Source organism: Arvicanthis niloticus, chromosome 22, assembly GCF_011762505.2.
Source record: "Arvicanthis niloticus isolate mArvNil1 chromosome 22, mArvNil1.pat.X, whole genome shotgun sequence".
Classification (NCBI taxonomy): domain Eukaryota; kingdom Metazoa; phylum Chordata; class Mammalia; order Rodentia; family Muridae; genus Arvicanthis; species Arvicanthis niloticus.
Genome location: NC_133429.1, coordinates 539,600 through 556,992, shown reverse-complemented (window position 1 = coordinate 556,992; position 17,393 = coordinate 539,600). Strand labels below are relative to the sequence as shown.

Sequence of the window (17,393 nt, the reverse complement as noted above, 5' to 3'; positions counted from 1 at the left end):
ACTGCTTTGCAGAGAGCTGGAGAGTTATGTCCTCTGGCTTTTATTATACATTACATGGATGAAATTCTGTTTTGGCTAAAAATAAAAATCTAGAAGTTGTTTGTTGAATTAAAAATTGGATTAATCCACTATGGACTCATTATAGCCCTGCCTCCCCATAGAAATCAATGTATTATTCCAATCTTCTATCAATAACAATTGATAATGCCTTCAGCATTCCTTCCTAAATGAGCAGAGTTTAGAAAAGACATCTGAAAATCTCAAATGATTTCCAGGAACAGCCAAGGTACCTGAATTGGGTTAGACCTATATTAAAAACTCCCACAGCACAGCTGCAACCTTTACTTGACATTCTTAAGGGGAATTCCAATTCTTCATCTCCTGAAGAATGCAGTGTACAGTATTAAAGCAGGATGTAAATACACTTAGGAACACTCACGTCCAGCATATCTCACATTCCTACACTGTTCCAGCACTGATGGCTACCCTTTCTCAGCATCGCCATGGAATTGCTCTGCAATAACAGGCCAATAGAATGAATACAGTTCTTCATTAGTCCAAAAAAGATTTTCACTAGATATCAGCCTGTGGCTTCTGAATTGATAGTTCTGGGCAGGTCTCAGACAAAACAATTATTTTGTCAAGAACCAATAGAAAATTTTATTATGATAAAAACAGTTGTAAATTTCAATAAATGCTTCATTTGATATAGCACTGGCTTTCCCCACATATCCCTTTCAAACTGATAATCATTTTCCTTTCAATGAACCTACTGATTTGCATAAAAACATGCTAGTCTATTTCCTAATTGTTCCAGGCTTCAGCAGATACTTTCTGCACAAGTAGCATTTATACTGCACAAAAGTGGGTAAGGGTGCCCTGATTTCTAGAGAAGCTTCACTGATTTTTACCTACTCAGGTTCTTCAATGCAACAGATAGGATTATACATGATTTACATTGCTGTACAATGTTATGCTCAATCTCTGAACATATATTCTGGTTCAAAATATACAGTCCTAGCATTGCAGTGCCTGGAAACAACACGGACCATGTCATCAGACAACTCTATTCATGATTCACTGCATGGATGCACCACTCCACCGGGATCATATATGTTTTTAAAATAACCTATCTTTGAAGCAGATAACGAAAGGATAATGTAAGATTTAAACAGAAACCCACAGTGTTTTGAACAGTACTTCTTAGAAGTTTACAATGTATTAATTACAATAGGTCAATAATGTCCTATGTTCTCAATCTTTTGTTTAATTTCATCTTTTTAAAATTTCTAAACTGTGTGTGCACACATGTACCATGGTGTGCATATGCTAGCAAGTGAATAACTTACAGGTGTCTATTCTTTAGTTTCTCTGTGGGTAAAATAGAGACCACACCAATCTAGTCAAATTTGGCAGTACGTGCCCTAACTGATAAGAGAACTCATTGGCTTTATTCCAGTTTCAACCGTATTTATGTCAGTCTTGTGTGTTGGTATGCATAAAACCCAAGCATATTACTCAGAAAAAAACTCGCATGAATACTGTAGCTATCCAAGAGAATGAAGTCAGGCCCAAAAAGCTTCGTAGTAACTTTGCAGTAAGTTCAGTCCCTGAGGTAATTCTCTGCTACTCATTTCTGATTCTGAGAAAATGTTAGGAACAAGAATATTTTCCTTAGCATAAACTTATGTAACACACACAAAAAAAATAATGACAACGTAAATAACATTTTCATTTACACATAGATTTTACTATTTAAATTATCATGAGACAATGGGTTCCTTTATTCTTAGATGACAATATGTTGGCAATCTGAAAAGGAGACTACATTTTAATGATGTAATAGGTGTACCGTTAGTCAAGCACCAGTGAGAGAACTCAGTGGAGAGAATGAATACAGTTTGAAATGCTATACCTCATTTATTAGCCTTCAGGGGAATTTTCTTTTTTGTCAGTATGCATTCTTTCATGCTTTTGAAGAGTACCAAGATATGCAAAGGATACACCACATTTCTTACATTCAAAGAGTTTCTCTCCAGTATGATTTTTTTCATGCATGTGAAGACTACTGCGATATGAAAAGGTTTTACAACAATGCTTACATTGAAAGGGTCTCTCTCCAGTATGAATTCTTTCATGTATTTGAAGATAGCTGGAACAGGCAAAGGCTTTACCACATTGGTGACATTCATAAGGTTTCTCTCCAGTGTGACTTGTTTCATGTAGTCTCAGACTACTGCGATATGCAAAGGCTTTACCACACTGATTACATTCATAAGGCTTCTCTCCAGTATGAGTCCTTTCATGCCTTTGAAGATGACTGTGATATGCAAAGGCTTTGCCACATTGATTACATTTATAGGGTTTCTCTCCAGTGTGAATTCTTTCATGCATTTTAACATGGCTGTTACGTGCAAAGGTTTTACCACATTGACTGCATTTATATGGTTTTTCTCCAGTGTGAATTCTTTCATGTATTTGTAGGGTACTGTGACATGTAAAGGCTTTACCACAGTGGTTACATTCATAGGGTTTCTCTCCAGTGTGAGTTCTCTCATGCTTGTGAAGACTGTTGCTATATGCAAAAGCTTTACCACATTGATTACACTTATAGGGTTGCTCACCAGTGTGAATTCTTTCATGTATTTGAAGATTACCATTACATGAAAAGGCTTTACCACATTGCTTACATTCATAGGGTTTCTCTCCCGTGTGAGTTCTTTGATGCTTGTGAAAATGACTTTTATATGCAAAAACTTTACCACACTGATTACATTCATAGGATTTCTTTCTAGTATGGATTCTTTCATGTATTTGAAGGTAACTAGGACATACAACAGTTTTACCACATTGATGATATTCATACTTTGTGTCTCTAGTATTTATTCTACATGTGTGGTGATGACTGTGAAATGTAATGTCCTTATCTCCTTCATTATATTCATAGGATGTTATTTGGGAATTAGTTCTTTGGTGTAATTGTAAAGAGGCTTTATCACATTGACTACAGTCACTGAGATGCTCTTCACTGTAGGTTGTATTCTCTATCTCAGGATACCTGTGATGGTTATCACATTGACTATAGTCACTGAGACGCTCTTCACTGCAGGTTGTATTCTCTATCTCAGGGCACCTGTGATGGCTAAAGCTTTTATTACTTTGCTCACATTCATCACTTCCTTTTCCTGGGTGAGCTATTTTACATCTTTGAAGAGAAATCGAAGAACTGAGATCTTTACCACAATGATTGTATTCATCACATTTTCCTACAGTGTGAGTCACACTACATGTGCAAACTAAACCAGGACAGACAGAAGATTCCCCACATTCCTTGTACTCATAGGGCTTTTCTCCAATGGGAGCATTTTGATGTATTCCCACTGAAGCTGGAAAGCCAAGTACTTGTAAACTTGTGTCCCATTCACCATGTCTTCTCATAGTGGGGATGACTACATATCTTCTAATTGTTCTGGGAAAGAGAGAGGTGCATTGCTTCTTTCCATAGCCCTTTGTTATATATGTACTATAGCGAGAACAGTTGAAATACCTATTAAGAGAAGAATAACAAATAAAAGATGTTCATGTTGCATTCATACAGTTTAATTAATGCTCTGTTCCTCACAGAACACATGGTATAGGGATTCAAGTTTCTCCACCACAACAATCTTCTTAACTCTTATAAACTGCTGGTCTAACTGATCTACAGTAAGTCACTACAAGCGTATGAGTAACACTACCTTTGCTACAATTCATGTGTAACAGGTCTTGGACGTACACTAATACCCTAATCAATGTGTATATCCTTTATGATATTTCAATGGAGTAAAATTAAGTAGATGGACAGTTATACAAAAGGGTTCTTATAAGGCTATGATTAAAATTGTGACATCTTCTAAGGTTTTGGTTTCTTCTCTTGTTTCTTAAAGGGCTACTGGTTAGCTACCTGAGATTGAACTGTATGGTATGTAAGAATTTAAAAATCCTCACAAAGCTGTGCTAGTTACATTATTTTTTTCTTCATTACAAATTCAGAGTACATTATAAATTTCTTCAGAGGTACAGCTATGAATCAGCTTCCACATGAAAATTACCTTCCATGTCTTCTAGAACTTTGACAACATTCTTCACTATTGTGGTCTTCCCATTCATAGCCTAAAATACAGTACCAGAAAATGTATAAGATTTTGTTGGAAATTATGCAAAATTCAAATTATTGTCTTTACTGAACTTGGAACAATGCCTAATTTGTTCACCAAATTCTTCATTTTTTCACAATCAAAATTACAGAAGAGCACTCATTGCTAAGAAAGGCTTATTTCCCTAAGTTATGAAGTGAAGGAAATTTCATGTTATTACCTATACAAGTAAGGTTCCAGTAGGTCTCCAGCATCACATCTTTGTAGAGACTCTTCTGAGAAGGATCCAGCAAAGCCCACTCTTCCTGAGAGAAGTTCACATGCACATCCATAAAAGTCACTGGATCCTAAAGCATACCATATATATATATCACATAAATGTACATATATAAAATATATTTATAAACATACACACAAACACATAATAGAAATGTTAATTCTGAGAAAGGTATGCCTGCATCACTGGACCACACAGCCTGTCTGTCTCCCAGAGGGTCTGTCCTAACCAGGGACAAAGGTGAAACAGTGTGCATGGGATCTACCCTGCTCTGCCTGAGTCCCATTGCCTTTCTGGTCTGCACCTGTACCCATGGTAGACTGGCATGACTGGCCCTCCCCTTACCTGACAGCCTGCCTGTCTTCCAGGAAGTCTGCCCTAACAAGAGACACAGGAGGACGGCTCTAACCAGAGACAGCACTGCCTGCTCTAACCCAGGTCACATAGCTCTACCTGCCTCTAAGGAGGCCTGCTCCAATCCGAGACACCCAGGCCAGTTAATACTGGAGATAACCAGATGGTGAAAAACAAGCACAAGAACAAAAGCAACAGAAGACAATGTAACGTGGCAGTCAGTTCTTCTACTACAGCAAGCCCTGGAACCCCTAACATACCTGAAGAGCAAGATTCTGACCTAAAATCCCATCCCATAAAGATGATAGAGGCCTTTAAGGAGGATATAAATAACTGTGTTAAAGAAATGCAGGAAAACACAGGCAAACAGGTACAAGCCCTTAAAGAGGAAATGAATCCCTTAAAGAAATGCAGGGAAAATACAATCAAACAGGTGAAGGAATTGAACAAAATGGTCTGAGACCTAAAAATGGAAATAGAAAACATAAAGAAAACACGAATGAAAGCAAAACCCTGGAGATGGAAAACCTAGGAAAAGAACTATAGATGTAAACATCACCAACTGAATACAGGAGACTGAAGGGAGAACTTCTGGCATACAAGACACCATAGAAGATATTGATACAGCTGTCAAAGAAAATGCAAAGTGTAAAAAGTTCCTAATCCAAACATCCATGAAACCTTGGACACAATGAAAACACCAAACCTAAGAATAAGAAAAAGAGAAATGGGTGAAGATTTCACTTCAAAGGTCAGAAAATATTTTCAACAGAGCATTTCACCCCCAAACAAAAGAATATACCTTCTTAGCACCTCATGGAACCTTCTCCAAAGCAGGCCTCAACAGACAGAGGGAGACTAAAACAATCCCATGCATTCTATCAGATCACCACAGACTAAGGGTAGATTTCAATAACAACAAGAACAACAGAAAGCCCACATACACATGGAAACTGAACAGCTCCCTAGTTCAATGATAACTTGGTCAGAAAAAAATAAAGGAAGAAATTAAAGACTTAATAGGATTCAATGAAAATGAAAGCACAGCATACCCAAACTAATGGAACAAATAAAAGCAGTGTTAAGAGGAAAATTCATAGCATTGAGTGCCTTTGCAAAGAAACAGGAGACATACTACACTAACAATTTAACAGCGCATCTGAAAGCTCTAGAACAGAAAGAAGCAAGAAGATGGCAGGAAACAGTCAAACTCAAGGTGGAAATCAACTAATTAGAAATAAAATGAACAATACAAAGTATCAGCAAAACAAAGAGCTGGTTCTTTGAGAAAATCAACCAGATAGATAAAACCTTAGCCAAACTAATGAAAAGGCACAGAGACAGTATCCTGCAGGGCGAAGTACTGATACTAAGGTCTGGTTCCCTAACTGGTTCTTAATTTGGTCAATAAAGGCCAGGAGCCAATTGCTGGGTGGAAGGAACAGGTGAGACTTTCGTGTCCCAGGAGGAAAATGAGAGGGGCCTTTTTGGCTGGGCTTTAGAACAGGCAGCATACAGCGATCATGTAAGATCTAGGGGAAGCTAGAACCAGTGGCCTCTGCCACCAGTAGATGGCCGAGGAGGTCGGAGGGGGATAGCTGATACGATCCATTAAACTTAGGGCAGAAGGACAGACAGAGATAATAACAGCCTAAAAATTATATAATTGTTATAAAACTTTTTCATATCGCAGTAGTCTTCACATGCATGAAAAAAATCATACTGGAGAGAAACTCTTTGAATGTAAGAAATGTGGTGTATCCTTTGCATATCTTGGTACTCTTCAAAAGCATGAAAGAATGCATACTGACAAAAAAGAAAATTCCCCTGAAGGCTAATAAATGAGGTATAGCATTTCAAACTGTATTCATTCTCTCCACTGAGTTCTCTCACTGGTGCTTGACTAACGGTACACCTATTACATCATTAAAATGTAGTCTCCTTTTCAGATTGCCAACATATTGTCATCTAAGAATAAAGGAACCCATTGTCTCATGATAATTTAAATAGTAAAATCTATGTGTAAATGAAAATGTTATTTACGTTGTCATTATTTTTTTGTGTTACATAAGTTTATGCTAAGGAAAATATTCTTGTTCCTAACATTTTCTCAGAATCAGAAATGAGTAGCAGAGAATTACCTCAGGGACTGAACTTACTGCAAAGTTACTACGAAGCTTTTTGGGCCTGACTTCATTCTCTTGGATAGCTACAGTATTCATACAAGTTTTTTTTCTGAATAATATGCTTGGGTTTTATGCATACCAACACACAAGACTGTAACATTTATAGGGTTATCCAGGCAGGAGGTATTTGAACCCAGCAATTGTGCTAGTAGGCAAATTCTAAAGTAATAAAGCTGTCTGAGAGTATTTATTTCATCCACCGAGTGAAGGTGGGTAGAGAGAGAAGCTGGGTTGGTGTTGGTGGCTTGGCGAAGCTAAGGGGGGGGGGACCAAAAAGGAACTGGGAGGGGCCAGAGCAGTTCCTAGTTCACAGCTCCCAGGCAAAGGCAGTAGTGTGATTTATTAAAAATACACACAACAGTATCCAAATTAACAAAATCAGAAATGAAAAAGGAGATAATAACAACAGAAACTGAGGAAATTCAATAAATCATCAGATGTTATTACAAAAGCCTATACTTGACAAAACTGGAAAATCTAGACAAAATGGATGATTTTTTTCTAGACAGGTTTCATTTACCAAAATTAAATCAAGATCAGGTAAACTATACTCACTCCCATAACACCTAAGGAAATAGAAACTGTCATCAAAAACCTTCCAATTTAAAAAAAAAAAAAAAGCCAGGACCTGATGGTTTTAGTGCAGAATTCTACTAGACCATCAAAGAAGAGTTAATGCCAACACTCAATCTACTCCACAAAAATAGAAACAGAAGGAACACTACCTACTTCACTCTATGAAGCCATAGTTACTCTGATACTTAAACCATACAAAGACCCAACAAAGAAAGAGAACTTCAGACCAGTTTCACTTATGAAGATCAATGTAAAAATACTCAATAAAATTCTTGCAACCCAAATCCAAGAACCTATCAAAAACATCATTCACCAGGATCAAGCAGGCTTCACCGATGGATGCAGAGATGGTTCAATATATGAAAATCCATCAATGTAACACACTATATAAACAAACTCAAAGGAAAAAAATCACAACATCATCTCATTAGATGCTAAAAAAACTTTGACAAAATACAACAAAAGTCTTATAGAGAGATCAGGAATTCATGGCACATACCTAATATGATAAAAGCAATATACAGCAAGCCAACAACCAACATCAAATTAAATGGATAGAAACTTGAAGCAATCCAACTAAAATCAGAGACAAGACAAGACTGGCCATTCTCTCTATCGATTCAATATAGAACTTGAAGTTTTAGCCAGAGCAATTAGACAACAACAAGAGATCAAGGGGATACAAATCGGAAAGGAAGAAGTCAAGTTATTACTATTTGTGGATGATATGATACTATACATAGAAAACTGCCAAAATTCTACCAGAGAACACCTACAACTGATAACTTCAGCAAAGTGGCTGGATATACAATTAACATAAACAAATCAGTAGCCTTCCTTTATATAAACGGGTTGAGAAAGAAATTAGGGAAGCAACACCCTTCACAATAGCCACAAATAATATAAAATATTTTGGCATAACTTAACCAAGCAAGGAAAAGACTTGTATGACAAGAATTTTAAGTCCTTGAAGAAAGAAATCGAAGTCCTAGATAGATCCCCCATGCTCATGCATAGGTAGGAATAGTAGGATTAATATAGTGAAAATGTCTATCTTACCAAAAACAATCTACAGATTCAATGCAATCCCCATCAAAATTCCAACAGAACTCCTCACAGTCATGGAAAGAACAATTCTCAACTTCATTAGGAAAAAGAAAAAAAAAAGCATCATGAAAAAAACTTCTCAACAATAACACAACTTCTGGGGGAAATCACCATCCCTGACCTCAAGCTGCACTAGAGAACAACAGTGATCAAAAACAAAACAAAACAAAACAAAACAAAAAAAAACAAAACAAAACAACCTAAACCAAAAAGCATTGTATTAGCACAGAGACACACAGGCCAACCCATGGAATAGAACTCATGATCCACACACCTATGGCTATTTGATCTTTGACAAAGAAGACAAAGCAGACAGTGGAAAATAGAAAGCATCTTCAACAAACGGTTCTATCAGGTCTTCCTGGCATTCTACACGTAGGAGAATGCAAATTGATCCATATTTATCACTTGCACAAAGCTTAAGTCCAAGTAGATCACGATCTTCAACATAAAACCAGATTATGCTGAATCTAAAGAAAAGAAAGAGCCTCAAACACAATGGCACAGGGGAAAATTTCCTGATCAAAACACCAAATGGCTCAGGCTCTAAGACAAACAATTGATAAATGCAACCTCATGCAACTGAAAAGCTTCTGTAAGGCAAAGGACACGTCAATAAGTCAGAATAGCAACCTGCAGATTGGGAAAAGATCTTCACTAACCCTACATCATACAGAGGGATAATATCCAAAATATATAAAGAACTCAGGAAGTTAGTCTCCAAAAAACCAAATAACCCAACTAAAAAATGGGGTACAGAGCTAAACAGAATTCTCAACACAGGAATCTCAAATGACTGAGAAGTACCTAAAGAAATATTCAACATCTTTAGTCACGAGGGAACTAACTGCAAATCAAAACAACACTGAGATTCCCCCATACACCAAACAGAATGGCTAAGATCAAAAACTCAAGTGACAGCACGTGCTGTGGAGGATATGGAGAAAGAGGAACACTCCTCCATTGCTGGTGGGATTGCAAACTGCTAAAACCACTCTGGAAATCAATCTGGTGGTTCCTCAGATAATTGAAAATAATTCTACCTGAAGTCCTAGCTCCTGGGCATAAACCCAAAAGATGCCCTATCATACCACAAGGACACATGCTCCACTATGTTCATGGCAGCCTTATTCATAATAGCCAGAAACTAGAAGCAATTCAGATGTTGCTCAACCAAAGCATCAATACAGAAAATGTGGTTAATTTATACAGTAGAATAGTACTCAGCTATTAAAAAGGAGGGCATCATGAATTTTGGACGCAAACAGATGGAACTAGAAAACATCATCCTGAGTGAGGACCCACATAGACATGCATGTTTTGTCGTCACTGATGAGTGGGTATTAGTCAGGGAAGTACAGAATACCCACGATACAACCCACAGAATGCAGGACGTTTAACAAGAAGGGAGGCCCAAATGAGGATGCTTCAATCCCACTTAGAAGGCAGAACAAAGTAATCTCGGGAGGCAGAGGGAGGAGGGACCAGCAGGGTAGGAAAGGGGAGGAGAAAAGAGGAGCAGGATGAGGTACAGGGGGAGGCAGGACAGAAGCCCAGAGGGCCAACAGAATGAATAGAAATATGTGACTGTAGGTCCTAGAGCCCTGGGAAGGTGAGAGGTGCCCAGGACTCAGTGTGGGTAACTTTAGCCAAAATAGCCAAAATTGGGGAGATGAAACTGAAGAGATCACCTTTAGTTGAGAGAGGGGCCCCCAGTGGAGGGATGGAGTAATTAATCCATCTTTACATTTTTGACCCAGAATTCCTGAGAAAGCATTTGACAACATTCAACACCCCTTCATGGTAAAAGTCTTAGAAAGACCGGGAATTCAAGGCCCATACCTAAACATAGTAAAAGCAATATACAGCAAGCCAGTAGCCAACATCAAACTAAATTGAAAGAAACTTGAAGCAGTCCCACTAAAATCAGAGACTAGACAATGCTGCCCCCTCCCTCTCTCTCTCTCCCTATTCAATATAGTACTCAAAGTCCTAGCCAGAGCAATTAGACAACAAAAGGAGGTCAGAGGGATACAGATTGGAAAGGAAGAAGTCAAAATTTCACTATTTGCAGATGATATGATAGTATACTTAAGTGACCCCAAAACTTCCACCAGAGAACTCCTAAGCCTGATAACTTCAGCAAAGTGGCTGGATATAAAATTAATTCTCACAAATCAGTAGCCTTCCTCAACTCAAAGGATAAGCAGGCTGAGAAAGAAAGTAGGAAAATGACACCCTTCATAATAGTCACAAATAATATAAAATACCTTGGTGTGACTCTAAGCAAGCCAGTGAAAGATCTGTATGACAAAAATTTCAAGTCTCTCAAGAAAGAAATAATCTCAGAAGATGGAAAGATCTCCCATGCTCATGGATTGACAGGATTAGTATAGTAAGAAAGGCCATCTTGCCGAAAGCAATCTACAGATTCAATGCAATCCCCATCAAAATTCCAAATCAATTCTTCATAGAGATAGAAAGAGCAATTTTCAAATTCATTTGGAATAACAAAAAACCCAGGATATCGAAGACTATCCTCAACAATAAAATAACTTCTGAGGTAATCACCATTCCTGACCTCAAGCTGTATTACAGAGCAATAGTGATAAAAACTGCATGGTATTGGTACAGAGACAGGAAGGTAGATAAATGAAACAAAATTGAAGACCCAGAAATAAACCCCTTGAACACATGGGCACAGGGGAAACCTTCCTGAACAGAACACCAATAGCTTATGCTCTAAGATCAACAATTAAAAAATGGGACTTATAAAATCGCAAAGCTTCTGTAAGGCAAAGGACACTCTCAATAGGACAAAACGGCAACCAACAGATTGGGAAAAGATCTTTACCAATCTTCCAACTGATAGAGGGCTAATATCCAATATATACAAAGAACTCAAGAGGTTAGACTCCAGAGAATCAAATAACTCTATTAAAACTGGGGTACGCCGGGCTGTGGTGGCGCACGCCTTTAATCCCAGCACTTGGGAGGCAGAGGCAGGCGGATTTCTGAGTTCAAGGCCAGCCTGGTCTATAGAGTGAGTTCCAGGACAGCCAGGACTACACAGAGAAACCCTGTCTCAAAAAACCAAAAAAAACAAAAAAAAACAAAAAAAACCAAAAAACAAAACAAAACAAAAAAAACTGGGGTACACAGCTAAACAAAGAATTCTCAACTGAGGAAACTTGAATGGCCGAGAAGCACCTTAAGAAATGTTCAACATCCTTTGTCATCAGGGAAATGCAAATCAAAACGATCCTGAGATTCCACTTCATACCAGTCAGAATGGCTAAGATCAAAAACTCAGGTGACAGCAGATGCTGGTGAGGATGTGGAGAAAGAGGAACACTCCTCCATTGTTGGTGAGATTGCAAGCTGGTACAACCACTCTGGAAATCAGTCTGGTGGTTCCTCAGAAAAATGGACATAGCACTACTTGAGGACCCAGCTATACCACTCCTGGGCATATACCCAGAAGATGCTCCAACATGTAATAAGGGCACATGGTTCACTATGTTCATAGCAGCCTTATTTATAATAGCCAGAAGCTGGAAAGAACCCAGATGTCCTTCAAGAGAGGAATGGATACAGAAAATGTGGTACATTTACACAATGGAGTATTACTCAGCTATTAAAAACAATGACTTTATGAAATTCTTAGGCAAATGGATAGAGCTAGAAAATATCATCCTGAGTGAGGTAACCCAATCACAAAAGAACACACATGGTATGCGCTCACTGATAAGTGGATATTAGCCCAAAAGCTCGAAGTTCCCAAGATACAATTCACATACCACATGTAGCTCAAGAAGAAGGAAACCAAAGTGTAGGTGCTTTGGTCCTTCTTAGAAGGGGGAACAAAATACAGGAGGAAATATGGAGACAAAGTGTGGAGCAGAGACTGAAGGAAAGGCCATCCAGTGACTGGTCCACCTGAGGATCCATCCCACATACAGTCACCAAACCAGACACAATTGTGGATGCCAAGAAGTGCTTGCTGACAGGAGCCTGATATAGCAGTCTCCTGAGAGGCTCTGCCAGAGCCTGACAAATACAGAGGTGGATGCTTGCAGTCAACCATTGTACTGAGCACAGGAGCCCCAATGGAGGAGTTAAAGGACTGGAGGAGCTGAAGGAGTTTGCAACCCCATAGGAAGAACAACAATATCAACCAAGCAGACCCCCCAGAGGTCTCAGGGACTAAACCACCAACCAAAGAGTACACATGGAAGGACCCATGGCTCCAGCTCCATATGTAGCAGAGGATGGCCTTGTTGGGCATCAATGGGAAGGGAGGCCCTTGGTCCTGTGAAGGCTCCATGCCTCAGTGTAGGGGAATGCCAGGGCAGTGAGGTGCAAGTGGGTAGGTGGGGGAGCACCCTCATAGAAGCAAGGATATACCTTTTAACTTTACAGTTAGTCCTACTAATTGGGGACCAAAGATTCAAACATACAAAACCATGACAGGAATATAGCCCAAGTAGGTAAGCACTCTGAAAGAAAGATACTAATGAAAGCAGAGAGAAAGAAGGAAAAAGAAAAAACAAGAGAAACACAGAAAGAGACAGACAAAAGAAAAATATTTACTCTAATTCTTTGGGAGGCAACTTCTCTGGGTGGATGATAGGCTTCCTTAAAACAACCTTCTCTATCCAGTCTAAGGGGAGATTAAACAATTGGAGGCCTCGGAAGTCATGCATCTTTTCTCTGAGTACATGGTATGAGTCTTTGTTTCCCTAGCTGCTCAGTTCCCTTTGAGAACTTGGGGACCCTTGGGTCAGGTCTGGTGGAAGCAATGATAGGCAGTCTTGGTGTGTGTAAGCTGCTGCTGTAGACAATGACAGCCAGAAGCTACATCTGCTGAAGAGATACTCAAGGCTATGAAGGTTTCAAGTTTAACTCAACTATTTTAACTAGTTGAAATCTGAAAGTCTTAAATTGCAGCCATCGCGGAGGAGGTGTGCCGCGACTGCGGCTTCTGTTACTGCCGCCGCCACGCCGAAGCGCATCGCCAGAAGTTCCTCAGCCACCGCCTGGCTGCGTACGTCCATGGCGCCCAGGCTTGGACTCCGCCAGCCAGCGGGGACTACGCGCTCCCCGAAGACGTCGAGGCCAAAGGGGAGGCCGAAGGCGAGGTAGAGAGCGAGGTGGGGGAAGAAGAGAGCGAGTCCGAGGTAGACAGTGAGTCGGAGAAAGAGAGCGAGACAGAGGAAGACAGTGAGGACGAGAGTGATGAGGAGAGCGAAGAAGACAGCGAGGAAGAGATGGAAGATGAGCAGGAAAGTGAGGCAGAGGAAGACAACCAAGAAGGAGAATCTCAGGCAGAAGGAGAAACTGAGGCAGAAAGCGAATTTGACCCCGAAATAGAGATGGAAGCGGAGAGAGTGGCCAAGAGGAAGTGTCCAGACCAAGGGCTGGATTTGAGCACCTATTGCCAGGAAGATAGGCAGCTCATCTGTGTCCTGTGTCCAGTCATTGGGGCTCACCGGGGCCACCAGCTGTCCACGCTAGATGAAGCCTTCGAAGAACTGAGAAGCAAAGATTCTGGTGGACTGAAGGCGGCTATGATAGAGTTGGTGGAAAGGTTAAAGTTCAAGAGCTCAGATCCTAAAGTAACTCGGGACCAAATGAAGGTATTTATACAGCAAGGATTTAAGAAAGTTCAGAAAGTGATTGCTGATAAGGAGCAGAAGGCCTTCATTTAGTGGACATCCAATCTCACATGGATAGGTTGATGACTCGGATGGCCCAGGCCAAGGAACAACTCGATACCTCTAATGAATCAGCTGAGCCAAAGGCAGAGGGTGATGAGGAAGGACCCACTGGTGCCAGTGAAGAAGAGGACACATGAAGACTTACCATTCCCTGCAGAAAATACCCCTTCCCCGTGTGTATGTGACAGCGTGTATGTAATGGCTTCTGATATCTGTGAAAGCTGCCCAGCAACAAACTTCTTCCACTGGATATGTCCCCAGAACCACAGCGGGCTCACATGTTTCCAAGGGACCAGGGGTTGTATGCATACTGACTGTGTGCTTCTTGTTCCCTTGTGGTAGGTCATGGGAAGAGCCCCTTTGATCTATTTGGAGGGCTCTTCAAATAACCCCCAATGGCTGCTTTGAACTTACTCAGGAAAGCCAGCCCCTGGAATATTGTGCAAGTCAACAGTATCACTTCCTTAGGAAGGTTCTAGAACATCTCAAAAGGAAATCAGTTTTCCTTACCTGCAAACAGAAAACCTGCTTTGTTTGTACTGAGGTTGAAAGCAAATATGTTCAATGGGGCCAAACTGACTCAGTAGGCAGTCTATCATAGTCCAGTTCTGCCTCTGTGAACAGTGTTAGGGCAGCTGAGTTAAAGTAGGGTTGGAGAAGAGTCCAGAGCTAGAAAGAAGCTATTTTTAGCATGTGGGGTTATCGAGGACGTAAAATTCATAATTCAGTGCTGTGGAAATGGAAAAAATGATTGAAAAGGTAAAAAGGAAATGACCTTAAAGACTGGGGTGAGGTAAAGAAATCTGATTAAAAGTTGAAATCAGTGTTTCAGAATTCAGATTGCATGAATTTTCTAAAATGGTCACTAAAGCATCTGATAAAAACCTGAATTCTTGGGCCAGCTGTGTGGATTAACGGGCCTGTCACAACAAAAAAGGCTGGCATGTATATTGGCAGGTGGAGATTGTCACTGTAAAACTTAGCAGTTACACTCCGAGGTTAGTCTGTGTTGGTCAGTGCACTGTGAGGGGAATCCTTGCCACTCCCTGGCTGCTAGCCAACATTCCCTGTATTTACTATAATTGGAGTCCTCCCTTCCGCTGCAGCAGGCCTTCAGTTCACCTCACACACCCAAGTTCTCTCCTTTATGTAGCATGTCTAGGCATGCCCCAGAACTGGATTTCTTAGCCTTCTCACACTCCCAGATCGCAGTCTCTTACAACCATACTTTTCAGGGTCAAGGAAGTAGTAGTGTGCTGGGAGATACCCAACTGCAAGCTCACAAGCACCATATCTTTTTGAGACATCGGTTTTTCTTTCCAAATGATTTGAAGTCAGAGGATAACTATATTTTTTAATAGAACAAACACTTAGGTTATAGAAGAGAATGTCCATACACTTAAACTACTAAGATAAAATAGGAGACTTGGAAGAAAACTCTGATTTTAAGTGGACAGCGATTCCCTCTTCTCTGATTGTGTGGTATTTTTATGTTCACTTTGAGATTCTTACTGAGCTAGATTCAAGCAGCCTTGGGGTTGCTGTTGACTAAGGTCTAGACTTCCAGATCCATGAGGTCCACCTTGGAGTAAAGCTCCCTTTTCCCGTCAGCCAGCCTGCCTGTGTACTTATCACAAAGCTTTAGGGGCAGCTAACATGTGTGTGTACAGGATAGTTCTAAGGCAGAAACAACATATGCTGATTGTAGGAGTCCTATTTATGTCATTGTTCAACCCTGTGCATGCTAGAAAATGATTTATCCCTTTGAGGCCAGAAAACTGCCAAGCGTCTATGTTCTAGGCTAGGATTACCCTAGCTCACTACAGGATATTGGGGCAGAGAAGAGCGTGAGATCAAAAGATATATACACTTTTCCCCAAACTGGTGGCTAGGAGATGGCTCAGACAATTTTGGTGCTTTACCATCTGTCTGCAAAGACTGGAGAATTTAATATATCTTGAGTTAACAACCTCCAATGATAACCTGTTCTAACAAAATTTTAAAAGACAGACCATTCTAGAAAGAGTGTAGAATATCAGAAGATTGAAAAGACTTGACAATTTGGAAGCTTGTATTGTCTTTCCCCAGTAATCATTGATCTTTACATGTTGACCTTATATTAGCAATGAACAGATCGTTGCCTCTCCACCTAATCATGCTATTACTGTAAGTCAGTGTTTGGGGGAACCTAAGCATTTACGTGCAGTGGTTATAAACAGAAATATAAGAAAATTGGCCAACCTGTCTCTACAAATTATCATCTCTCTGGAATCCTCAAGGAAAGCATTTCTCCTTTACTTAGAGAGGGTTTCCTAGTCACTTTATGGGCTCCTGATGGCTTCAGCACCTGATAAAACTTTAACCAGGAAAGCATTAAACACAGCACAGCAGCCCCTGCCCAGATCCTTAAGTTCCTAGTAGCAGCATTTATCAATGTAAGAACTAGGATGCTTTCTGTACTGGTATCAGCTTCGTCCTCAGAGCTTTGACCTCTTGCTTGGCCTTGTGCCCCATGGTGAACGAAGCTTCTTGCCTTTCCAGGTCAGTGTGAGTTAAGAGTGTCAGAGTTGTATGTGTCCTGATGGACTGTGGACAGCAGGGTTTACCCAAATCATCATGAGTGTCTCTAAAATAAGTTGGGTCCTCCAGCCAAGCCCTGGATACCTTCTGAATGTTAAGTTTCTGAGTGCTGAGAGTATTTGTTCATTGGTTTGATACCACTATATCTAGGGCAGTTTTAAGAAGTGCTTGATTTCTCAGCTCTGACAGTCAGTAAGAGGAAGTAACCTTAGGACAGGCTATGAGCCTCTGTAGATGTGCAGAGAACAAGTCACTTGTCTGTAGTTGCTAGCAAACAATGGAACCAGTTTTGAACACTGTAGTCAGCCCTCTGTCCCACACCACGACTCACCTACAGATTGAGAGAGAGGCTTTCAGTTCCCCAGTTCTCCATTCACACTATGAATTCTTTTTCAAAGCATCAGGATGGCCTTAGTCCTCTGCTCTGGTAGATGTTGTAGTATTCATTGTTAACTTA

At 40.2% G+C, this 17,393-nt stretch overlaps 1 protein-coding gene and 1 pseudogene across 4 annotated transcripts in view; one reads left to right on the top strand and one right to left on the bottom strand.

Moving 5' to 3' along the window:
• Window positions 1–1,723: 1,723 nt before the first annotated feature.
• LOC143435759 (uncharacterized) overlaps window positions 1,724–17,393 on the bottom strand; it is a 33,089-nt gene continuing 17,419 nt past the window's right edge. For 2 of the 4 annotated variants that reach the window (XM_076919217.1, XM_076919215.1), the window contains 3 exons: window positions 4,357–4,483; window positions 4,092–4,152; window positions 1,724–3,547 (listed from right to left, as the gene is read on the bottom strand). In XM_076919217.1, coding sequence (XP_076775332.1) covers window positions 1,924–3,547; window positions 4,092–4,152; window positions 4,357–4,468 — 1,797 coding nt within the window. In that variant the 5' untranslated portion in view covers window positions 4,469–4,483 and the 3' untranslated portion in view covers window positions 1,724–1,923. Of the gene's footprint in view, window positions 3,548–4,091; window positions 4,153–4,356; window positions 4,484–14,866; window positions 14,987–17,393 lie in introns of those variants that run through there. The other 2 variants (XM_076919216.1, XM_076919218.1) reach the window with 2 other exon arrangements.
• Window positions 9,171–15,034, top strand: LOC143435753 (tripartite motif-containing protein 44 pseudogene; annotated as a pseudogene).